The following is a 24,199-nucleotide window of genomic DNA, read 5'->3' on the forward strand; positions in this document are numbered from 1 at the left end:
TTCCTTAGGAGAATTTTGAGTATTCTTTTTTGCATGTGAACTTAAACGCTCTCCCTCACAGTCCATGTGGTGGGACACTTGTCTCTAAGGGAAAAGAACGTCTGCATTTTTGTACCGATTGCGTCTCCAGTGAGTGACAGGCCTGGCCCCATGTGAAAAGGCAATGCCCAGGAGCCCTTCCTCCCTCTCCAGACTCAAAGGCAGTGGTAATTTAACTCGAAATGACCTTAGTAATGTGGACTTACTTTGCTGGTTTTCCCCTCCAAAATAAATCAAGCACTGTCCTAGGCCTAGTTATTTTAATTTCTAGGAAAAATGAGGACAGTGGATGCCTAGCCTAGAGTGCTGTGACGTGGGAGGCTGGTCGTGGTCACCTGTCTGCCTGCTGTGGGTCCTCGTTTCCCATGCCAACATACACCTCCAACCTAGTCAGAACACCATCCCTCCCTTGACATTTGGCAGGCTGACTTGGAGGGATGCTTATTGCTGTCATTTGGGAAAAGACAGAGAGGGGCCATTCCCCACTCTTACGGATGTGCTAGTGCTCGGCTTTGAAGGCATATGACCTGTGAGCATCAGAGAAAACCTGGTAGATGTCATCGTTTCAACCCTCATTATGTGAAAAGCAATAGTTACCCTTTTCGGAGATTTGGTGAACTAGAATTGTTTATATTACTAGATCTTTAAGTTAGTTCAGTAGGTAAGAGAAATTAAGTGGATGCCACTGGTTACTGTATGTTCAGGGACAAGACAAAAGCAATTTGCCTCGGAGGCGCTAGTGAAGATGTCATTTTGAGGATCCTTGCTGCCTGTATATATGTGGGATTATACCTATAGGGTATTTTCCTGAACTCGGGACCCTGAGGCAGAGTGAGTAATTTTGGTAGCATTGCCAACCCCTTCTCCATAGAGGTTATGCCATTTCCCTCCCACCTCCAGTACGTGAGTGTTCATTTTCCCAAAGTGGTGTTGAGCTTTTGGATTTCTGCCAGTCTGACAGGTTAAAAATGGTGTCTACTTTCTCTTATGAACAAAGTCAAACATCTTTTCTTTTTTTTTTTAATGCTGAAGGCAATTTTTTCTTCTTTTCTTGTGAGATGTCTCTTGATGGCCCCTACCCATTTTTCTATTGGGTTATTGGTCTTCTCAGTTTCTTCATGTACTTGGGAGACTGGCCCTTCTTCTGTGATAAGAGTTGCAGATTTTTTTTTTCCAGTTAGTCATTAGATTTCTTGGGTTGTTTTTGTTGTTTGGTTTTCCCTCATGTAGAACTTTATTTTCATGTAGTGAAATTGATCAACCTCTATGGCTTCTAGATTTTTGAGTCATAATTAGAAGCACCTTCCCTACTGAAAGGTTGTACAGAAATCTAGCTGCATTATTTTCCTGGTGTTTTTATAGCTTCCTATTTTATGTATAAATCTGACTACTTATGTGTAGTTTCTCTTGGTGCATGATATGAAAGGTAGAGCCATCTTTTTTTCTAAGTGACTACTGCCTGTCCCAGTGGCAGCTACATTACTGGTTTAAGATGCTGCCTTTATCATAGGCTTAATTTCTGTATATATTTGGGTTTATTCTGAGCTTCTGTGGTCAGTTGTGCTTTGATGGAAGAAAGAAATGATATTGTGATGCCGCAGAGAGAAAAAAGAGAAGAAAAAAGAGGCAGTATTGCTGATACATATGTAACAAAGACTCTAAGGCAAAAAGCTGCTGGGTTGGTGGGTTTACTGCCTTTTAAGTGTTGTGTAAGAGAGAAAAACCAAGGAGAAACAAAGGCAGGAGATTGCCTGAATTACAGCCCCGAGTCAGTATATTGTTAACCAACTCTGAAATGTATCACTCTCCATGTACAAAACTGAGAAATGCTGCCAAGTCACCACAGGTTTATAGATACTCCATCTGGTTGTGAACGCCACATGTACCAGTGAACTGGAGCGTTCAAGAAACTTATGAAGCACAAGAAAGTGCTGGCAGGCAGTTTTTATCTGTTCTTCCCGCCGGGGACTAAAAGAGGGAGACTGATAGAAGTTAGAGAACGTCCCAACCCAGTTGCAGAATGAAAGGTATTTTCTAGAGAAAGGCAATTTCAGCAGCGTTGCTTTAAGGATTTTCGTTTTGAATTATCTTGGATCCTTTCCTCCCTCTTCAGATGTTTTTCCTTTGGGGATCAAAGTTCAGAGGGGAGCTCACCTAACCCAGTGATGTTATTTCCCACCAACCTTTGGAAGCTACACAAGGAGTTCAGAAGGCAGGGGGTGAAACAGACGAGCTCCCCGACTGGGCATTAGACCTCCTCAGGTGGTATCCTTCCTTCACATATCTGCTACTGAGGGCTTGCCCGTCCGTGTGTATCCTCCTGCTGCGGGTGAAGTGCAGTCCCTGCTCCTTCCTTTACAGTGTGCTGACACTTTCAGCTAGGGACGTGGTACTTTCTTTCTCATTCTTGTGCTAGACAGTCTCTTTGAAGGGCAGAGGACTAGATACAGCAATGAATAAAAGAATCCTTGACTTGAGGAGCTTAAAACCTGGTAGGGAAGCCAGATGCATTAATGACTAGTGAAATATTACAGTAGAGGTTTGCAGAAAAGCCATGGGAACTCCCACAGGAGAGCAACTAGCTGTGCCCAGGCTGTTGGAGAGAGCGTTATATCTGGGCAGCAGTAGAAAGAAAGTTGTATACTGAAGGGCTGTATAACTTGCTCTCAGTACTCTCAGAAAACTCAGGGACCTTGGAAAACTTTTGGTTCCATCCTTCTGTCCTTCAGAGAGTTTAAACCGTAGGTTTTACTGGCATTGCTGGAAAGTCCAGTCCTGTTATTACAGATCTGGGTTGAAATGGGGATGCCTCGTATCACTTACCTGTTCATACAGGAATGTATGAGTTAGGAAAGCTTGAGATGTGGAGGTTAGGACGGGGAAGAATGGCTTGGTTTTGACATCCTTAGGCATTTTTCTGTAGTTTGCTGAGGGTGGATAGATTTTGTCAAGGGTGAGCTCTTACTTGAGCTCCACTTGACATCTTAATCAAATTTCCTGAAAAATATAACCTCCTTTCATATTAAATCAAAAGAAACTAATAAACTGTCATCCTTATCCTGAACGTAATCTGGTTCTCTGAGTGCTTTGCAATTTGTTGTCTATTTAGCCTTAGAAGTAGTTTTATCATGCATATTTTTCCAAAACAAAAGAAGAGGATTAACAGTGCTTTTCTTTGCTCTTTGAAAATCGGACTTGTTAAGTACTTTGTGATCTCTCCTCTTTGAATCTGAAGTACACTGATGGCAGCCAACACTGGTAATATTTCACGTTGTGCTGTGCTGAGTCGCTCAGTCATGTCTGACCCTCTGCGACCCCATGGACTGTACCCCACCGGGCTCCTCTGTCCATGGGGCTTCTCCAGGCAAGAATACTGGAGTGGGTTGCCATGACCTCCTCCAGGGGAATCTTCCCAACCCAGGGACTGAACCCAGGTCTCCCGCATTGCTGGTGGATTCTTTACCGTCTGAGCCACCAGGGAAGCCCAAGAATACTGGAGTGGGTAGCCTATCCGTTCTCCAGGGGATCTTCCTGAGCCTGGAATCGAACCAGGGTCTCCTGCATTGCAGGTGGATTCTTTACCAGCTGAGCTACCAGGGAAGACCAGTACTTCATATTAGGTGTCATTTATTTTTAGCCTCTGCCGGTCAGAGGGCTCAGAGGTCACATCCACAGGGCAAACCCCAGAGCATAGGTTGCTGCTCTTGCTGTTCATCTCACACCAGATTCTCTTCTGGTTGCTTTTTGCTTCATCCTGGCAGGAGTTCAAAGAAGGACGCAGAGCCAGCCACACAGCCCCACAGGTCCTCTTCAGCCACAGGGAACCTCCCCTAGAGCTGAAAGATACCGATGCCGCCGTGGGTGACAACATCGGCTACATTACCTTCGGTGAGCTGGGCGGGGTTGCTGCATTTGCACACCTTGGTGGGTTCATACTGCAGTTGAAATGGGGCTGAGTGGCAAAAGCAGGTGTGCCAGAGTGTTCCTGTTGCCGGTGCCATGACTGTAGGAGGCATGTCGTGGGGCACTAATACAAGTCATGTGCTGTTTGTATTTTTATACAGTAATCATTTTCCTTTTTTCCCTGTTTTATCTAAATCCTCAGGGAAAAAAAGGATAGCCCCTGGAGTGAAGTAGGAGGGGTTAGGGCCACATAAGCCCTGCTAAGCAGCTAGTTGGGGTTCTCTGTCCTTTGGCGCCTATTGGGTTTTTTTGCTCATTAGACCAGAGCTCCAGCCGTGATTTACTTACCCACTTTCCCTCTGGAAAGATTGACATCCACCCCTCTCACAGTTTGCTTCAGCCTAGTGAGCTGGTTCATTGGTAACAGCTGACAGTTTAGAATCGCAGCTTACACACACACTGACCCTGACAGCACTAAGATGTCCCCTTTTCTGGAGTTCTGCAAGCCACCATAGTGCTGAAGACGCATCCGTTTATCGGAAATAAGCAGGCTGATTAACCAGGTTTCCTTAAGTCTAGTCTACATGCTTTTTTTTTTTTTTTTTTTTTTGGCACGTTACTCTCTCTGAGGTTGGGACAGCCTGTTAACAGTTTAATTAGCAATGTCTCTCTTTGTGGTACATAAACTGATGGTGAACTTACAGTCATTAGCATCTCAGAACCCCTGCAGTATAGTTACCTCCTGGCCTGGTGCTCTTTTCTCTTGTCTCTCTTTGTTTCTCTTTGTCTCTCTTTGTGGTACGTAAACTGATGGTGAACTTACAGTCATTAGCAGAACCTCTGCAGTATAGTTACCTCCTGGCCTGGTGCTCTCTTCTCTTGTCTCTCTTTGTTTCTCTTTGTCTCTCTTTGTGGTACATAAACTGATGGTGAACTTACAGTCATTAGCATCTCAGAACCCCTGCAGTGCAGTTACCCCCCCTGGCCTGGTGCTCTCTTCTCTTGTCTCTCTTTGTGGTACGTAAACTGATGGTGAACTTACAGTCATTAGCATCTCAGAGCCCCTGCAGTGCAGTTACCCCCTGGCCTGGTGCTCTCTTCTCTTGTCTCTCTTGGTCTCTCTTTGTGGTACGTAAACTGATGGTGAACTTACAGTCATTAGCATCGCAGAGCCCCTGCAGTGCGGTTACCCCCTGGCCTGGTGCTCTCTCCTCTTGTCTCTCTTGGTCTCTCTTTGTGGTACGTAAACTGATGGTGAACTTACAGTCATTAGCATCGCAGAGCCCCTGCAGTGCGGTTACCCCCTGGCCTGGTGCTCTCTCCTCTTGTCTCTCTTGGTCTCTCTTTGTGGTACGTAAACTGATGGTGAACTTACAGTCATCAGCAGAGCCCCTGCAGTGCGGTTACCCCCTGGCCTGGTGCTCTCTTCTCTTGAGGGCAGGTGGACCCACAGCGGTCCCACCCTTTCCTAGGTGGCATTTCTTTTCGTTTCAACAAAACCTGATGCTCAAGAACTTTGCTGATGCCGAGATCACTGAGTAGGATAGATGCAGAAGATAGAGGGGATTCCCAGAAGCCAGAGGGAGAGGCGTGCAGGTCTGCCCAGGTGTGAAACTGAGTGACTGACTGCACAGGACTTCATGGGGTCAGGCAGTGGCAAGGGCTTTTCTCAGCCCCCAGCCAAAGCAACTCATCCTGCCATTCCTCCTCAGGAATGCTCAGGTTCTTGTCCCTTCCTGTTTGGTGTTCACCACAGACTACATGATCCTCTATGGATCTAGTTTCTCTGAAAGCTTACTCTGCTTCGGCACCAAGGTCCTGCAACAGGCAGGCTTTGTTCTCTAATCCCCATTGCTCCAGAGTCCACCCAGGTAGCCAGTTGTGTCGTTTTCTAGAGAGACTTCTGAGAGGCAGAAGCTAGTAGATTTCACAGTGCACGGCCGGAGAATCCAGACCCGGAATGAACGCCAGGACCAAGCCCTTTGCCGAGGGAGCCCTGGTTTTTGGCCATGGTCTCCTCCATTTACACTTACTGGCAGAAAACCCTAATGAAACAAGTGGACGGTCCCAAAGCAGGGCAAGATGGGAGCTGACAGTAGGCTGCTGGTCTTTCCACCCTTTGGCATTGGTGTAATTAGACCTTGACACCTTGTCTGTGCCCCCACTCAGTGCTGTTCCCTCGCCATACCAACGCCAGTGCTCGAGACAACACCATCAACCTGATCCACACGTTCCGGGACTACCTGCACTACCACATCAAGTGCTCGAAGGTGAGTGAGAGCAGCCTCGGCACCGGCGCTCTGCGCCATTCTCTCCACCAGAGCTCATGGCATAAAGTCCTCTCTGGTATAGGCTATTGCTAGGAACTCTACAGAGATGGTTCTAGAGGCTTTGAGTCATGGCCTTTCTCCATCTCTCTCACTCCATAGCAGAGAGGTGAATATATGCTTGCTTGCACAGCCCTATGTCAGCCCCAGGGTGGATGTTCCCAGACCTTTCTGATAATTTCTGCTACTTAGAGCAAAGCTGTCTTTCTGGAACATGACTCTGCTTCAGTACCCATTATGTTTGCCTCCAGGCCTATATTCACACACGTATGCGGGCAAAAACATCAGACTTCCTCAAGGTGCTGAACCGTGCACGCCCAGATGCCGAGAAAAAGGAAATGAAAACAATCACGTGAGTAGCACCATCCTGCAGCAGGACTGCCTTCCTCTCCTAGGCTTACCAAGGAGGTCATGGGTGTCGGTGACCCAGGTGTCTGGGCAGTGGCTGCAGGTGAGACAGGCAGCGGGGCGCCTATAGCTGCCTGGCAGACTAAAGATGGGACAAACAGGTTTTCACATCTGAATGGGCCTCCTTGTTTCCACATCTCTGTGATCGAGGATAGTGGCTGCTAGAAAGAAACAGGCCTTTTTGCCAAGATGAACTATGTTCTCTTTGGGTCTGAGTTGACAGGCCTATCTTAACTGTCTTGATATCTTGTAGAAATGGAATAATCTGCTTGAGGACATTTAGTTGCATAAATAGGCCTGGAACTATTCCAAAGCATTCTTTTTCCTGGTCCAAGTCTTGGCAGGAATTTTGCCTAAAGAGGAGGTCGGCTTTATCTGAGATAGAGATGATGAGGAGTTCCTAAAGGGTGCAAGACACTGTCCTCAGTAGAGCAGCATGGTCCGGGGCCTGGGGGTTTGGTTCTGTGCCAGGTGCCAAATCTTGGAACCCCCTCTGGTAAGGTTTAGGCCATCCTGTTCTCCAAGTAGAGCAATGGGTGCTGGTCTCCTATCACTTGTTCCCATTGAATTAAATGTCTTGAGGTGAACTAAGCCTCCCCACAACCCACACAGCCATTTCCAGCACCCCACACTCTTGGGATAACCTTCTATAGGTATGTTGTGCCTATGCCTTCAGGCTCCTTCCCTTGGCCTCTTATACCAAGCTAGTTTTTGTTGCCATTTAACAGGATGAGAGAGGGTCTGACTCTTGGGTGCCTGAGCAGAGTGCTTATAATCTCAGAAGCATCAGACATTTATACAGAGCAGTGTAAGTCACCCCTGCCTTCTATACTTGAGAGGCTGCCTGTCTCACTAGGAAATTGATCCCAAAGACCTTTCTCTAGAATAGCTCTTCCCACTGCCCAGAGCCAGCAGTGTTCAGTCCACAGCTGGATCCTCTGCTTAGAGAGAAGTGCCCACGTGCCATGGCAACACAGTGGCAGCATCGTTCCTTCTACTGTGCAGCTTTATGGCACAGCCTAAGATGGGCAGAACTCGAAAGGTAGGGAGGCAAGGAGGGTGTGTCTTGGGGGCACGTGCTCTTGCTGCCCTGCAGACTCTTACCTCCATCATGGAGTTGACAAGTCTCCCTTTTCTTTCCCTGCTTGCTTCTCTCACTCACACCATTTTGGTGACCCTGAGTGTGAAGCAGCCAATTTTGTGCCACTTTCAGAGCCCCGTTCAGTAGAGGCCAGGAGGTGAGCCAGCAGCCAGTACAGCAGAAGGCAGCCTGACCCGCCAGCCTGTCGCACACCAAACGAAGGGCTGGGCGTCATAACAGTCACGAACCTCTCCTGTCACCTTCAGCCCTGTAACTGCCTGTCCATTCAGGAGAAGCGCCCACCAGACAGCCACTACCCAGTGTCTCCCCACAGGGCTTCTCCCCTGGTTCCGTCACACAGCCCGGCAGCCTTGGAGTGTGGGGTTACTGCAAAGCAGGTGCAGTGGAAGGGCAGGAACAACTCCCTGTCCTGATGGGGGACTAAGAAAAGATGAGTCCTTGAAATGAGCCAGTCGTCCATAAACTTCCTTCCTGGAACTTAGGAAGAACAGCTTTGCCTTTTTCCGTCCTGTGATCTCTCTTTGGCAGAGGTGAGCCCCAGAAAGGAGAAGCAGGAGGTAAACAACCCTGAAAACCAGATTGAGTTCCCAAAGCTAGGCAGGAGAAGCCAGGACCCTTCTTCTGCTCTGGGTTCTTACAACCCTTCTGTGATCAGAAGCCAGCCATCAGCACTCCACAGAGCTCTGCTGGAATTGAGCTTTCTATTGGGGAATGGATAACAAAATATTTTAGCTTCATCTGTGGTAGGGTAAGACATTCCAGAGAGGAAAATCTTAGTTCCCGTAGTCCTCCGCTCTGGTTTCCAGGCTTCTGTGCCAGATAGGTACCCTCCATCTTTGGGAACCGTCCCCAAAGTTGGCCATTCTTAGAATGCTGGGTAGGACAGGACACCCCGGCTCCGGAGCCTTAAGCGAGGCAAGTGTTTTGTGACTGAGTGTAGTCACCATATGACAACACAAAACACGCTTAAGCTTGGAAAGTTTGGAGGGTTGCTGCTTGTGACATTTTGGCCCCATGGGGGAAAATTTAAGGAACTGCTCTCTGCTAGCCTGAGAAGGCATAAGCTGTGTTAGGAGGACCCCAAATTCTTTTACTCAGAAGAGGGTTGAGACCAATCTAAAATGCAGGTAGATCTAGGCCATGCAGAAATTGTGGGCAGGTGATTTGCCTGTCTAACTTGGTATATTTACTGTCCTCATGGGCTTATTACTTAGTACCCTGAAGTATTCAATAGGAAGAAAGCTGATGGGTTGTTTCTGCGAAAGCTGGACCGTAACCCTTGCCTGGAGTTCCACATACCTCTGCTTGAAAAACATTGACCCCCATCTCTAGTGCAGAGCGTGGGGTGGATGGGAAGGTGAGCAGAAACTAACCTTCAGACTTAATCTCTGCTTTTGAAGGGGGAAGACGTTTTCATCCCGCTAACTCTTGGGAACAGGAAGAGGAAGCGGCTGGCAACTGAAGGCTGGAACACTTGCTACTGGATAATCGTAGCTTTTAATGTTGCACCTCTTCAGGTTCTTAAGGGATTCTCCGTTTTGGTTCCATTTTATACACGTTTGGAAAATAATCTGCAAAAACGAGCTGTGCTTGCAAGGACTTCATGGTTCCCAAGAATTAAAAAAAAAAGAATTCCACTTGATCAACTTAATTCCTTTTCTTTATCTTCCCTCCCTCACTCCCCTTTCCCGCCCCTTCTTTTCCAAGCTGTTTTGCTTTGCAATATGTTACTGGTAATGAGTTGCAGGATAATGCAATCTTAACTTGTTTTCTCTAAGTATTTGAGTTCAAAACTCCTGTATCTAAAGAAATACGGTTGGGGTCATTAATAAAGAAAATCTTTCTATCTTACATGAGAATTCACTTGGTTTTGGACTGGGAGTCCAAAAGAAAAGGAGGGACGAAGGATACATCAGTACTGCCCTTGAACCTGCAAACGTGCGCTGGAGAGGCTTAGGTTCAGGTTCAGTAACCCCACCCCCACCCTCCCTGTAGAGGAGAGAGAGGCTCACTGGTAAGCTCTTGGTTGGCATTTCTAAGTAAACTTGAACATTCACCGTAAAGCTTTTTATTTTGTCTCCATCCAGTTCATTGTTTCAGACTGGTTTGAAACTGTCAGTGAATTGTGAAATCTGACATTTCCTCAACAATTATGAGGTATTTGTAAATTAAGCACCATTGTAAGAAACAGTGCTGAAATCCTGTAATACAATAGAATTGCCAGGAGGGAGCTGATGTTGACACGATCACAACCTTACTCATATTTCCCCAGTTGTACATGCGACTCATCTGTGTGTGTGTGTGTTGTGTCCTGTGTGTGTGTTTTCCACATATGTGACTTCATCTTCAATGTTTTAAAGTGGAATAGTAGATGCTGTTGTGTCATATATGCTGAGTACATCACTCCTATTATAGGTAAGTACTGATTCTGAAATATGTCTTAATTGTGGACATACTGACTAGGTTATAAAAACGTCTTTACTGTGGGTCATGGTCAGATTTGAAGGGACAGGTCGTTTAGTCATCAAAACTTCACTTTACTCTTTGTAAATGATATCCTGGAAAGCTCAGGATCAGTTATGTTCCCATGCCCTCAACAAACAAGTGCCCTGGAGAGTGCTATCCCCTTGGTGAGGCCAACCATGACCTGCAGTGGAGAGAGTTCACTGCCAAGTCTGCCCCGTGTTCTCCTGGGATGTGGCCTCTCATCACCTACTGCTGGTAGATGGAAAACTGGGCTAAGTCAGATCTGTTAGGAGACAGTGACATAGATGTCTTCTGTACCCCTGTGTAAGGGGTTTGTGAAGGTAATTTTGCTAGAAGCTGTGTTTGCCATCCCACTGAGTTTAGAACACCTCCTTAGTAAGTTGGAACTCAACTATATTTTGCCAGTAATGGGGATCGGATTCCTGAAAAGTGCTGTAAATGGCAAAACCAAAATTGCTTAGAAGATACAGAGTTAGGAGAAGAAGAGGCATTAAGTATTTTTTACAGCAGTAAACTGCAAGGAATTGTCTTAATTCCAAGACTTTATCAGCATAAAAACTCATACTGATGAAAACCCCCTCCAAACTGGCTCCTTTGTCTACATCTGTTTCCAGGGCACACTTAACACTTTCAGGGCCCGCCTTCACAGTTATGGACAAAGGCCCACTGTAACTTCAGCCAAAGCCCATTGTAGGAGGACTTCGGCACACTGAGGATGTGGGCTGGGGAAATGGGATCTAATCTCAGTTAGTGCTGATTTGTTCCTTTGCCCAAAGGTCCATACCTAGGAGGTGTAAATGAGCTGGGATGTAAACTGGAGAGTTGCAAACATGTGTTTTAGACAGACCTGGGTTTGAATCCAGGTTCCACTTAATAGCAGTGTGACTCAGTAGATTTCTTAATCCGAGCACCAATGGCCTCATCTTTGGTTGGACATGACTCCACCTATCTCACCGGGTTCTTAAAAGGAATAAGTACCTATTACATAGTAGGCATTTATAATGAGTGAAAAAGTTGGCTTAAAACTCAACGTTCAGAAAAGATCATGGCATCTGGTCCCATCACTTCATGGCAAATAGATGGGGAAACAGTGACAGACTTTATTTTGGGGGGCTCCAAAATGGTGACTGCAGCCATGAAATTAAGACGCTCCTTGGAAGAAAAGTTACCACCAACCTAGACATCATATTAAAAAGCAGAGACATTACTTTGCCAACAAAGGTCCATGTAGTCAAAGATACGGTTTTTCTAGTAGTCATGTGTGGATGTGAGAGGGACTAAAAGGTAAGCACTGAAGAATTGATGCTTTTGAACTGTGGTTTTAGAGAAGACTTGCGAGTCCCTTGGACACCAAGGGGATCCAACCAGTCCATGCTAAATGAAGTCAGTCCAGATTAGAAGGACTGATGCTGAAGCTGAAACTCCAATACTTTGGTCACCTGATGCGAAGAACTGACTCATTGGAAAAGACCCTGATCCTGGGAAAGGTTGAAGGCGGGAGAAGAGGACCACAGGATGAAATGGTTGGATGGTATCACTGACTCAATGGAGATAAAGTAAAGTCACTCAGTCGTGTCTGACTGTGACCCCATGGACTGCAGCCCACCAGACTCCTCAGTCCATGGGATTCCCCAGGCAAGAATACTGGAGTGGGTTGCCTTTTCCTTCTCCAGGGGATCTTCCCGATCCAGGGATCAAACCCGGGTCTCCCGCATTGGAGGCAGACGCTTTAACCTCTGAGCCACCAGGGAAGATGGAGATAAGTTTTGAGTAAACTCCAGGAATTGGTGATGGACATGGAGGCCTGCCGTGCTGCAGTCCATGGGGTTGCAAAGAGTTGAACACTGCTGAGCAACTGAACTGAACTAAACTGACTGATAATGCCTATAATTATAGTTGATAATGCTTTCTAATAAATCTTAGTTACATTCTTACACTCCCAAGGGGATCAGAAGGGGCAGCATAAATCAAGGTTATTCTGCTTTGGGGTTTTTCAGGTCCTCCCCCAAGATGGTGATATTTTTTGCTGATGGCCCTCATACTGCAGTTTGAGGTGAGGAAGGTGTTGGTGGGTATCTCCAAGTCTGGAGAAAGTAGGACCTGGGGAAGCTAAAAACCAGGAGTTTGGAAGGAAGACTGAGCCGGTAACAGGAAGGGGAAGTGTGGGACCAGAGGGCAGGAAATTGAAACCAGGAAGAGGAAGTAACACCAGCTACTGTGTCAGCCCACATACCCAGAGCTGCTTCTCCTCTGTTACCATTTCAGTTCCTTCAGCCTCATTCAAAGTAGGCCTGATGGACCCTCAGCCTCAGCCCAGCAGCCACAGAGGCCCTAGACCCAAGCCTGGGTCCATTCTGGGGGCTAGGGTGAGTTCAAGCAATGCTGCCCCTTCTGGGGATTGCTAAAAGCACTTAAATTTCTGTGAGAGATCTGTCATTTATCCCTAATGGGAAGGACCAGTTTCCTCTGCTCATAGACCTGACTTAGGGCTTCCTCAGTCTTGGTCACAGTATTGTGCCCACAACCCCCCAGAGACACCCAGGGGCTCGTCTGCTGTTGCATCTGGGAAGGGTTGAACAGTTCAATAGCCACTCATCACCCCTTTGCCCCTGTTCATCCAGTCAGTGAGTACCCCCCAACCCTCACCACCCAGTCCCAGACACCCAGGGTCAACAGAAAAGTTAAATACCCAGGAGAACAGAGTGACAAAGGAGACCAGGGGCATTTCCTGCCCCTGTCCACATCGGGCATTGTGATAACAGGCTGGACCTAAGGAGAGAAGGGGGACTGGGGTGGGGACTCTAGGGCCCGTAGAGCCCTTCAGATGGGAGCATCTGAAGACTGCCTGCATCAGCCCTCCTGTGAGCAAAGGAGAGAAGGCTGTGGATGAGTCAGTCCCAGGGATTGATGGAACACAGGAACCAGACGATCAAGTCAGGATGAAACAGCTGAGCGGAGGATAGAACCCAGGCTGCCTGGCTCCTGCTCCCAGAGTTGTTCTTTACACGTCATCCCACACACTGTTTAGACAGAGCCACGGAGAAGAAACAGACATCCTGGAGGCTGCCGGGAGGAGGCCAGGGCTGGGAACAGAAGGAGGTCTGTTTATTCTTGGCAGTCCAGTATCCAAGGGGCCCCACACCCACTTCTGTCCAGACCCCAGTCTGAACTCTCCCAGAGCCTCTTGACTTCTGCCCAACCAGAGAGCGTGAGGCTGGGAGCCATCCCCTGGAACGCTGTGTCCTCCTAGCCCCCAGCTCCCTTGAGGACAGGCCTGAGACTGGATGCTTCTCCCACTTTTTGTCCAGAGACCCTTCTCTCCAGGACCCCTGACTGGCAGAGCCAGACCTCTCAGGCCTCCAGCCCTTCAGGCCCAGGTCTTCTTGGGAGAGGGCAGAGGACCCCTTGCTCCATCTTCGTGTGCTCTTAAACAAGAAAGCTCTTCCTAATGTCTAACCTCCAGCTTTTTTGCTGGAGATTTAGCCTGTTTCCTCTTATTTCAGGTCTCAAGAAAATGTAACTGCTTCTCTCCCTCTCCCCAAAGTTACACTTGACACAAGGTGGAAATCAGGGCTTCCTGGCCTTGAACTTGCCCTTCCTCTCACTCAGCTTCCTGTGTTTCCTTGTGGAGTGAAAGTGTCATTACCCTCTTGCTATTCACAAGCTCTTCATCCGCTTATTTCAATGGAATTCTCAGAGGGGACGTGCAGAGAAGGCCAGAAGTTCCTCTCATTGACTGCTTCTGTGCCAACCACTGACCCAAGTCCTTATTACACTTTTTTTTGGCCACACAACGTGGCATGTGGGATATACCCCAACTAAGGATTGAATCTGTGCCCCTGTAGTTGAAGGGTGGAGTCTTAACCCCTGGACCTCCAGGGAAGTCTCCCCACATTTTCTCATTTAGTCTCACAATAGATGAAAATGGTATGAGCCCCCATTTTACAGATGAGGAAACTGAGGTAAGAGAATTTAATAATTTGTTCAAGTTTACACAGCTAGTAAAATAGGATCCAAGTAAGATTCTGAGATTTAAACCCAGGCCTTCTGATTCAAGCACTGGCTGTTTCTTAGTCTTCATGGAGGAGAGAAGAAGGATGTCATTTGTTGAGACCCCTCCCCCTGTTAGGTGTCTGGCAGTAGGGTGTATGCAGTTACATATATTATCCCATAAGACTCCTGGCAACACTGACTGATGGTTTGCCTTGTTCCCATTTACAGGTGAGAAAATAGAGGCCCAGAGATAGCTTGCCCAAGAGCCATTTGTGCCTCTGAGCCCAAAATGTGACTTACAAAGTAATTGAGAAAAGTGTAGAATGACCCTAGATTCTAGAAGGCAAGGCTGGCTTTATAAGCTGAAAGTTCCCATCAGGTGATAGGAATGGGAGATAGCGAGGATTCTCGTGTTTCAAAGGCCCCCACCACTGCCACCATCAGACTGTACTCAGCAAAGTGGCAGAATTACAGAGCTGGATGCGCTATCAGCTGGCTGGCCACTGATATATTTATAAAATGTAAATATATCAGCCGGGAGGTGGGGAGGATGGACTAAATCATTGTTCACTAACTGGAATGCATTTCTCAGTAGCAGGCCAGAGAGTTCCAAGCTGCCTCCTTGGTGGCAAGCTATGTCCAGTGGCTGGAGACAGGGCCACTGGCCACTCGTATGGGAGGAGGACGTGGAGGGGGCCTGGGGGAAAGGGGAGGAAGCCTTCCCAGCACAGCAGCTCAGGGTGTGTCAGGCCCCACCCCCAGAGGCGGGGCCAGGCTGGGTCCCACCAGCCTCAGCTCCATCCCAGGCGAAGGCAGAGCCAGGGCAGCAGAGAGCTGGGGGCCCTGCTGTCTCCACACAGTGGAGGTACCATGACCTCAAAGGTCAGGACACCAGACGTCACCAGAAGCCGTGCAGCGCTGGCTGGGACAACTCTCTGACACTCGGAGGGGAGCTCAGGCTGGGCAAGCCACACTTGTCACCTACAGTCATGTGAGTAGCTACTTAACCCTAACCCTAGCCCCCACCCGGCCCCCGGGCCACACCTGGAGACCTCAGCCTCAGGGCCTGAAGAGGCCTTGCACCCACCCCAAGCCACCGGAGCCTTCAGGTTGTAACTGCTGAGAAGTCCCCCCACCCCCAGGGCTGACCCTGCCTTTCTCGCTACTCTGGTGTAGGTGGGGTGGGAGACTCACTCCCAGCGAAGAGCTCCAGCCCGCGACTCCAGAGTCCAGGTTTGAAGTGTCTCAGGTCCCTGAGATCTTCCGGGGTTTGAACAAGTTAACAGTGCAGGGATGAAGGGGAACAGAAACCAGAGGGCAGCTGGAAGGGAAAGATGTTCCCAGCAGAGGGCACTGGGGGACACTGAGAAAGAGGAACCAGGCTGAGGGTAAAGGGGTGCAACGGCCTGGGGGAACTGGGGGAGCTGGGAATAGAAGGGATAGCATCTCCTGTGCTCAGGGTGGCCTTGAGGCCCTTTGACCCTCTGACCCCGGGGAGGGGGCAGGTAGGAATCCTTCCCTTGTTGACTTTGATCCTAGCAACAGCAGCTGCTCCCCTGTTGACAGAAGCAGGAGTTTCCCACAGGGCCCAGGCAGGACACCCCCTCCCTCATCCCCATGATGTGGTGACAGGGCCAGGGCATGGGAGGACTGGGAAAGGTCAGAGCCACAGAGAGGCCAGGCCCTGCCCAGCGGCTCCCCCTCCATCTCTGGGCTCACTTCAGCCCCCTTGCCCTCCACACTCACTGCCAACCCTCCTCCTCACTCAGCAACTCTTCCCCTCCTCCAGTTCCCAGGAAAGGCCCCGTTGCTAGCTGCTAGCCTGGTGCGGACGTCAAGTTTATGGGCTGGAAGTCCTACCCGGAGGCTGCTCACTGAAGTGTAACCAACCACAAGGCGGATGGAAGGGAGGTGCTGGGGACAGGGCAACCCCTTGGTGCTACTAACTCAGTGAGCCCTGCCTCAGACTGACTTCTGCCCCACCCCACCCCCACCCCCACCTCCAATCCTTAGTAACCTACCACCTTTTAAAAGACACTGGTGCCAACCAGCCTGCAAGCATCTGAAGACACGGACCACTCTCCATTTATATCCACCGTCCCTCCCCCGCCAACCCCAGCCCTAGCCCCTGGTCCAGGGCCCGCCCATGGCCCAAAGGAGGCTGTCAGCTGTTGGCTGGCCAGAGGACCACTACACACCAGCCAGATTCCATCCTATCCCTTTAGCTGATTTAGAGGCCTCATCTGGTGGAGGCAGGGATGGTCCAAATGCTGTGGGGATGGGTGTATCTAACCAGAGACAAACACAGCTGCCCAGAGAGGGTCAGGCAGGTAACAGAATGGGTGAAAGGGCTGGGTGGGGACTGTGGGGAGCTTTCTGAAAGCAACGACAGCACAACTCTAGCTGGTTGCTACTACATAGGCCCTGATTTTTTTTTAACCAAAAATATGAATTTTTATGTAAATTTTAATTGGCAATTCATTGGAGGAAAAATGTGTATCAGCAAACAGGAGATGGTCCACAGTCCATTGGTCTGCAACCTCTGGATAGCTTCCCTGGTGATTCAGAGGTAAAGAAATCCGCCTGCCAATGCAGGAGACGCGGGTTCAGTCCCTGGCTGGGAAATAGCTCAGTAGTTCAATCGAGAAGGGGCTAGCTACCCACTCCAGTATTCTGGCCTGGGAAATCCCATTGACAGAGAAGCCTGGTGACCTACAGTCTCTGGGGTCACAAAGAGTCCGACATGACTTAGCGACTAAACAACAACTTGCCGAGAGAGGACAGTGATCCGCAGCCCCATCCTAACTCCAGCCACCCCATCTTCCGTCCAGGCATGCCTGCTGCTGCTCCAGGTCTCCCCCGTCCCCAGGCCCAAGATGACACCCAACAGCACCAGGGAGGTGCCCAGCCCCGTTCCTGCAGGGGCCCTGGGGCTCTCCCTGGCCCTGGCAAGCCTCATCGTCGCTGCCAACCTGCTCCTGGCCCTGGGCATCGCCGGGGACCGCCGCCTGCGCAGCCCGCCCGCTGGCTGCTTCTTCCTGAGCCTGCTGCTGGCAGGGCTGCTCACCGGGCTGGCGCTGCCCGCACTGCCCGTCCTGTGGAGCCAGAGCCGCCGGGGCTACTGGTCCTGCCTCTTCCTCTACTTGGCTCCCAACTTCTGCTTCCTCTCCCTGCTCGCCAACCTCCTGCTGGTGCACGGGGAGCGCTACATGGCCGTGCTGCGGCCCCTGCGGCCCCGTGGGAGCATGCGGCTGGCCCTACTCCTCACCTGGGCTGCCCCCTTGCTCTTTGCCAGCCTGCCTGCCCTGGGCTGGAACCACTGGGCGCCTGGTGGCAACTGTAGCTCCCAGGCCGTCTTCCCAGCCCCCTACCTCTACCTCGAAATCTATGGGCTCCTGCTGCCGGCTGTGGGTGCAGCCGCCCTCCTCTCGGTCCGCGTGCTGGTCACTGCGCACCGCCAGCTGCAGGACATCCGCCGGCTGGAGCGGGCCGTGTGCCGCGGGGCGCCCTCAGCTCTGGCCCGGGCCCTCACCTGGCGGCAGGCCAGGGCGCAGGCCGGGGCCACGTTGCTCTTTGGGCTGTGCTGGGGCCCCTACGTGGCCACCCTGCTGCTCTCTGTCCTGGCTTTTGAGCAGCGCCCACCACTGGGGCCTGGAACTCTGCTGTCCCTCATCTCACTGGGCAGCGCCAGTGCGGCGGCTGTGCCTGTGGCCATGGGGCTGGGTGATCAGCGCTACACGGCCCCCTGGAGGGTGGCCGCCCAGAGGTGGCTCCGGATGCTGCGGGGCAGACCCCAGGGCAGTCCTGGCCCCAGCACCGCCTACCATACCAGCAGCCAAAGCAGCGTGGACCTCGACTTGAACTAGAGGGAGGGCCTCTGCTCATTCCAGTTAGAAGCATCCATCCATCTTGGCTGCCAAGCCCGTCTCTACATGTCCCCACGGATCTGGATCATGATCAGAGAGTGTCCCTGTATGACCCCATTCTGACTGAATAAAGCTCCCTTGGCCCAGGTGATGGTTATCTCATTTTGTGCCTCAGCCAGGGAGGGACTGGTGAACAGCTGGGGAAAGAACCTAGAGGATCCAGGGAGATTCCATGTCTTAGCCAGGAAGGGACAGGTGAACAGCTGGGGAAAGAACCTAGAGGATATATATCCAGGGAGATTCCTGATAGGCAGGCAGTTATAGGTGAGGGCGGTGAGTTGAGGAACCCTGAAATCCAGCAGAGGGGGAGGGTAGCAACACCCTCACATGCCCCTCACTGGTTCCTCCTCAAGTCCAGCCACAAAATCCACACAGACACGTCTCTGGGAAGTATATTTTATTTACATTTTTAAAATCTGTTAACTAACATCTCTTCCTCCTTTCCACCCCCAGAGACTTGGGAAGGGAAAGAACGGGAACTTCAAGGACCTACTCCCCACATACAAACACACACCCCCATGGCTCACACCAGCAAAGGAAGTGAAAGAGAAAGAGGTCTGAACCTCCCTCTGAAGTATCTGCCGGGTCTGGGGAAGGGGGAGGGGAGGGGGGTGGAAGGAGGGGCCCGAGGGGTGGGTTTCTTAAGAAAAGGAAGAGACAGAGAGGGAGCAAGTCAGTTTGAAGGGGTTGGAAAGTAGTCCAAGGCCCCTCCCCTCCTCTTCCCTCCTACCCGACCGCCTCTGCTGTGGGGGGTCTCCCTGCGCCCCCTCCACACCAGACACAAAGCAGACGCTGCAGCTGTTAGCGGTCAGGTCTCTGGACACAAAATACTTTTGCTTTGTGGTCTCCTGACGTGGTCACCACCAAGGAGGCATCTCTGTGGACAGAAAGCACGGTTGGAAAGGACTGGAGAACCTAAGGCCCACCCTAAGCCCACCACCCAGGGGCACTTTGGGGGGCTCTTCCAGTGTATCCCCAACTCTAGACCACTAGTGCCTGGTGCTAGGCTGACCAGCCCACATCTGGTGAACACTCCTGAAGCCAGCCATCAGCCTAGGGATCAGGGGAGAGCTGCCCGCATCGGGGAGGCAGTCCCAGCCCCTGAGCCCAAGAGTGAGATGAGACACCACACCATCAACAGAGGACGACTCCTGCAGGCCCCCAGCACAGCTGCCTAGGCAGGCCCAGGCCTTGGGTCCCAGCTTCCTTTAGCAACCCTCCCACACTTTAAGAGCCCCCACAGGCTACTCTCACCTTTCAAATACGCAGAGACCCTAGCGCTTGCCAAATTCACTTACTTGCTAAGGGCAAAGTCCAGGATCTCAGCTGTGTGGCCCCGGTAGTCAGTGAGCAGGCGGCCAGTCCGAGCATCCCAGAGGCGCACAATGCCATCCAGGCTGCAAGTGTAAACCACGGCGGTGCCTGCCTCCCACAGCAGCTGCACGATGCCCGACTGCAGAACGGTACACAGAAGCGGGGTACATCAGGGGCATCTGCTCCCAACTCTCAGGGAGGGAGGGAGGGATGATGGACCATAGGGAGGACTGGACAGGAGCCAGGTCTGGGGCAGATGCTCCCAGAGGACCTGGGCTGCCCCACAGCCTGTACCTGGTGCTGACACTGGTGCCTAAGGGTCTGTGTGGACAAGTCATAGATGGCCAAGGTCCCATCCAGGTAGCCAACAGCTGCCAGAGGCATCCTGGGCAGAAGAGAGCATCACGAAGGCTCGTGGGGGGACCTGCACTTGGTGCCTCTGTCCTCTCTGGCCCTCCACCCCCCTCCCCCAAGCCCGTGTGCCCAGGCTGAGGCCGCGCTCACACTCACACACTGCAGAAGCCCAAGGACTCCACAGAGTTGGACTCACTCTCCTCCCCTTCTCCCAGGTTCGGCTGGGAGGCCACAGTCTCGGGTCTGAAAACGCCCACCACCTATGAGCCAGAGGACAGGATCAGAAGAGGGCCTGGAAACGTGATTCTCCAGTAAGAGAAGAAAACCACTGGGGTGAGGAGGCTGAGTGAAAAAAAAGAAGAAACGGAGACGCAGAAAGCAGAGGGCCCCACAGCCAGACTTCCAGGTCCCACTCACCTTGCCAGTGGTGGCACTGACCAGCTTGGCCTGGCAGTCTACAGAGCCAGTGAGGATCAGGCTGCCATCCTGGTTGGTGGCGACACAGGTCAGAGGGCCCTGGTGACCCTCGGTCCCTAGGATGAAGCAGGGAGGAAAAGTCAGGCTTCATCTTGACCCAGGTCTCGGCCCTTTCCCCACAAAGGCCTAGGTTAACACCTTCCCCACCTCCGATACCTTTTAGTACGTGGATAGGGTTTCCCTGCTTCAGGTCCCAAATCCTGATGGTGCCATCTTCATAACCAACTACAGCACGCTTCCCTAAAGGATCAGAGATGCAGGTGAAGAGTAGACAACCAGCACAGACACATCAGCACATCAGGCAAGAGAAGAGGGAGGCAGACAAGGAAGCGAGGGAGCAGACAGTGCCCCAAGGAAGGCCCAGTTCCGGGTGAGAAAGGGGGAGCTGTTTGCTCTGGTCCTGGGAGGTCCCTGCTCCCAACAGCAGACCTCGGAGTTTGCTGACCATGGCCCAGGAGGGTGCCAGGAAGGTATGGAACCCAGACCCCACGTGTCCACACTCAGGAATGCCACTCTCACCATCAGGGAGGACTCGGCCACAGGTGGCCGGGCAGTTGGGGCCCTGGAAGGTCTTGCAGTCACCAGTCGGAACCTTCCACATCCAGGTGTTGCCATCAGCCGTGCCCGCCAGGAGGACAGGTGCCCGAGGGTGCCACTCCATCCACTGGGCAGAGACAAAGGCTCAACAGGGGTACCCCCTACCCCATCTTGCCTAGAAGCCTGCCCCCGGAACTCCACCAAGCTCTCCCTGCTACCGAGTCAGTGGGGACATCCCAGGTGACGGGCCCAGACACTCCTGCTATCCTCTGGGAGAGCACTGGCTCAGAGCTGGCTTGATCCGTTCAAGGTGGCATGGGCCCCTGAGCTCTCCCCACTCCACTCGGCCCTCAGAGTTGAATCCTACTGTGACAGTCTCACCTCTAGATCTCCTGCTTCAAACGACCAGACCTCCTCCTTTGTGTCCACCTGCCACACTTTTAAGAGACCACTCATGTCTCCTGTGGCCACTAGGGTAGAGTCATGGCTGAAACCAGCACAAGTCACGGAGTCTTTATGGCCTGCAGAGAGTGAGCAGAAAGAGAAGAGAATGTCGGGGTACCTGGTGCTGGGGATACAGGACCCAGGTGTCCAGCCCCCAGAAAGTACCAGCTTGGAAAAACAGGATGAGTCCCCACAGAACAGGTAACCAAACTCAGAGCTGCTGCAGAGGCCAACACCCCCAGCTCTCCCCAGGCAAGACACTGCTGGGCCCCCACTTGACCGTGTGTAGCCCAGACTTATGTCTTCCCCATTCTGTCCACATCACACCTCTGCCTGAAATATCCACAGCCTCCTTCCCACCCCCATTCTCCGTCACTAGTGCCGCCTCCTCCAACTCTTTCCCTGACTCCCTTGGCCAATCAGCGTCTCCCTCCCCCACGCCCACAAAAGACTAGGCTATTCTTTGGGGCTCTTGGGATAAGCATAGAGCTGGCAAAACAGAGGTCAATAAATGGCTGTTGGATGTACAACCACTGCAGGCCAGCCCCCTAAGACCTCCAAAGAGGCAGGACTTCATCGAGCCCCCTCACCTGCACACTCAAAGAGCAGTTCCCCATCGCTGAGCCTCCACACAAAGGCTTTGTCGTCTTCGCCTCCTGTCACTGCCAAGGTGTTGGTCTTGGGGTCCAGGCTCACACAGAACACTGATGCTGTCCCAAGAGATATTCCAAGAGTAAGGAAGTGGGGATCCCACCTAGGTCCCGTCCTTCAGGACCTTTGGGGAGCCCACCCCGTTCCACCTAAAGCAACATGTCTTTCTTCCTAGAAAAGAAGAGTGCATCCAAGCTCTTCTAAGTTTCAAGCATTCAGTTGTTGAAGTCCTCCCCAAGCTTGCCAAATTCTAAGTCCCTCCCCAGGACACATCACCCTCCTGCGCTCTTCCCTTCACCCCACACTTCTGTGGTGGACAAGAGGAGGGGACGTGTGTAGGGCTTACAGTTCTCAGAGTGGGATGCCACCAGGTTGGGGGCTGAGTGAGGAAAGCCTGTGTTACTGGTTCCTTATCAAAAGTTAATATTTAAGAGGTTTATCCATAAGGTACTATTATCCCTAATTCAGAGTAAAGGAACTTTTATCAATGACAACTTTTTAAAAGGAAACTAAAGCCTAGAGACGTCAATAAAGATCATAAACAACCAAATAGCAGAGACAGGATTTGAACCCAAGTGTGTCTCAACCGACTCCAGGAGCCAACAGCTCCTCCACCACAAAGGCAACATTTTCCCACCGCTACACAGCGGATGATGTTCTAATGTCCACCTGGACTGATCTTAGGACAGCTCTCCCCAGGGACCTACCAGAATGCAATGCAAAAGTGACCTCGCTGTCGTCGGGGCCCTCCATGCTGCCGACCACCCCTTCCTGGGGTTCCAGGACCCAGCCCTCCTCATTGCCCTCTTCTTCTTCCTCTTCCTCGAAGTCCACATCTTCCATCTCCTGGACCAGATCGTCTGCTTTGGGGAGAGGGTTAACAGACGGTGTGCGGCAGGCGGGAAGAGGGATGGCAAGTGTGGGGAGGCCCGAGGCTGGGGTGGTCATGTGGCGAGAGGGCAAGGTGAGGTCAGACAGGAGGGGTGAAGCGGGGAGGGGGTGAGAGGCGGCAGGGAGGAGGGGGCGTGCGGAACGAAGGACCGGAGAGCTCTGAGGATCTGGGGTTGGCCAGAGACCGTGTGGGAAGGGAGGACCGAAGGAATGATGGGAAGGGGGTGTGTGAGGGGAAGGGCCAGGGGAGGCGTCAGGGGAACCCCCACCCCGGGCCAGGCCTGAGAACTAAGTGTGGGGCTGGGGGAGAGGGGAAGGGCGAAGGAGGTAAGTAGGAATGATAGGTGGGGTGGGGTGGGGAGCAGAGGGGGGAAAAGCCGGGGTCAAAAGCCAGGGGTAAGAGCCTCTTGTCCCATGGCCTGAGGATCCGCAGCTCTTACCCGGGTCCGGAGGACCAGGGTCCAGTTCTACCACCTCGATAATCTCTTCGTCACCATGGAAGCTTAGAGTCTCCAACGGGGGGGTGTCAGCAGCGGCCCCGCTCTCCGATTCGGACTCCATGCGGCGCAAGCGGCGGACCCACTTCTCTGGGCCCAAACGCCTCCCAGAGTCAGCTCTGCGCGACGACGCGGAACTCGGGCCCCTCCTCCCGGGAGGAAGTAGGCGTAGGCGACTCCCCGGCAGGGAGAGCGACGGCCTCTTGACCAATAGCGAAAGGGGTGGACCGGCTGAGTCACCAATCACAGGGCAGAAGCGGGAGACGAGGCCGAGGCGTGGAGAGGAGAACCCAAACTCTGCCCGACCTGACTCCGCCCCCAACAGGAGGGAAACAAGCGAGTGTGCGCGCTTCCGGGCTCTCCTGGGAAGAGTAGTTCTCTTGGGTACGCTGCTTGGGCTTCTGGGAGTTGTAGTTTCTGATCTGTAGGCCGGACGGATACAGCGGGGGAGGCCCCTTACGCAAACTACAATTCCCAGCGGGGACTGCGGTGAAGGGGGGGTGGGATCTGAACATGGCGGCGGTGGTAGCTGCTACGGCGCTGAAGGGCCGAGGGGCGAGAAATGCCCGCGTTCTCCGGGGTAAGGAGAGGGACCCCGGGGAGGGCGGGACTGGAGGGGATACCCTTTTTTTTCACATCCCGCTAAGCTGTAGCAGGAGTTCAGGGCTGTCGATTGTTGCCCGCATCCCTCTGCAGGATTTTAGAGTCTGGGGGCTAAAAGGTGCTCTTTAAAAGTCAACCAGTCCATCCCTCAGCCTACGACACCTCTGGGGTCTTGCACGGAAAGGGAGCCTCAAGGAAGCCTTTTAGACCCCCGCGCTCCAGGTGTTTCACACTCACCGCAGTGCA

The 24,199-nt window shown here is 51.9% G+C and overlaps 4 protein-coding genes across 13 annotated transcripts in view; 3 read left to right on the top strand and 1 right to left on the bottom strand.

The window, feature by feature from the left end:
- Positions 1-9,630, top strand: part of ARPC2 (actin related protein 2/3 complex subunit 2) — a 28,140-nt gene extending 18,510 nt beyond the window's left edge. Inside the window, exons 8-11 of the mRNA XM_027965168.2 lie at positions 3,801-3,927; positions 6,112-6,212; positions 6,521-6,621; positions 9,180-9,630. Coding sequence (XP_027820969.1) covers positions 3,801-3,927; positions 6,112-6,212; positions 6,521-6,621; positions 9,180-9,204 — 354 coding nt within the window. The 3' untranslated portion in view covers positions 9,205-9,630. The remainder of the gene's footprint in view (positions 1-3,800; positions 3,928-6,111; positions 6,213-6,520; positions 6,622-9,179) is intronic.
- A 5,428-nt stretch (positions 9,631-15,058) lies between these two features.
- GPBAR1 (G protein-coupled bile acid receptor 1) lies at positions 15,059-18,273 on the top strand. 8 transcript variants are annotated; one of them, XM_027965173.3, is made up of 4 exons: positions 15,059-15,250; positions 15,436-15,492; positions 16,049-16,209; positions 17,091-18,273. In XM_027965173.3, the coding sequence occupies exon 4, from the start codon at positions 17,136-17,138 to the stop codon at positions 18,123-18,125; it is 990 nt and encodes a 329-aa protein (XP_027820974.1). In that variant the 5' UTR covers positions 15,059-15,250; positions 15,436-15,492; positions 16,049-16,209; positions 17,091-17,135; the 3' UTR covers positions 18,126-18,273. The 8 variants fall into 8 exon arrangements, with proteins under 8 accessions (XP_027820974.1, XP_042100158.1, XP_042100159.1 ...); XM_042244224.2 differs by having other exon boundaries at positions 16,049-16,170; XM_042244225.2 differs by having other exon boundaries at positions 16,049-16,140.
- A 294-nt stretch (positions 18,274-18,567) lies between these two features.
- Positions 18,568-23,465, bottom strand: AAMP (angio associated migratory cell protein). 2 transcript variants are annotated; one of them, XM_027965170.2, is made up of 11 exons: positions 23,294-23,465; positions 22,670-22,822; positions 21,902-22,021; positions 21,249-21,388; positions 20,850-20,994; positions 20,487-20,570; positions 20,271-20,386; positions 20,010-20,113; positions 19,794-19,884; positions 19,484-19,638; positions 18,568-19,062 (listed from the first exon to the last, which is right to left on the bottom strand). In XM_027965170.2, the coding sequence occupies exons 1-11, from the start codon at positions 23,412-23,414 to the stop codon at positions 18,987-18,989; spliced, it is 1,305 nt and encodes a 434-aa protein (XP_027820971.1). In that variant the 5' UTR covers positions 23,415-23,465; the 3' UTR covers positions 18,568-18,986. The 2 variants fall into 2 exon arrangements, with proteins under 2 accessions (XP_027820971.1, XP_027820970.1); XM_027965169.2 differs by having other exon boundaries at positions 22,670-22,825.
- A 378-nt stretch (positions 23,466-23,843) lies between these two features.
- Positions 23,844-24,199, top strand: part of PNKD (PNKD metallo-beta-lactamase domain containing) — a 68,675-nt gene continuing 68,319 nt past the window's right edge. For both annotated transcript variants that reach the window (XM_042244219.1, XM_004004921.4), the window contains exon 1: positions 23,844-23,930. In XM_042244219.1, coding sequence (XP_042100153.1) covers positions 23,864-23,930 — 67 coding nt within the window. In that variant the 5' untranslated portion in view covers positions 23,844-23,863. The remainder of the gene's footprint in view (positions 23,931-24,199) is intronic.

Source organism: Ovis aries, chromosome 2 (genome assembly GCF_016772045.2).
Source record: "Ovis aries strain OAR_USU_Benz2616 breed Rambouillet chromosome 2, ARS-UI_Ramb_v3.0, whole genome shotgun sequence".
Lineage (NCBI taxonomy): Eukaryota > Metazoa > Chordata > Mammalia > Artiodactyla > Bovidae > Ovis > Ovis aries.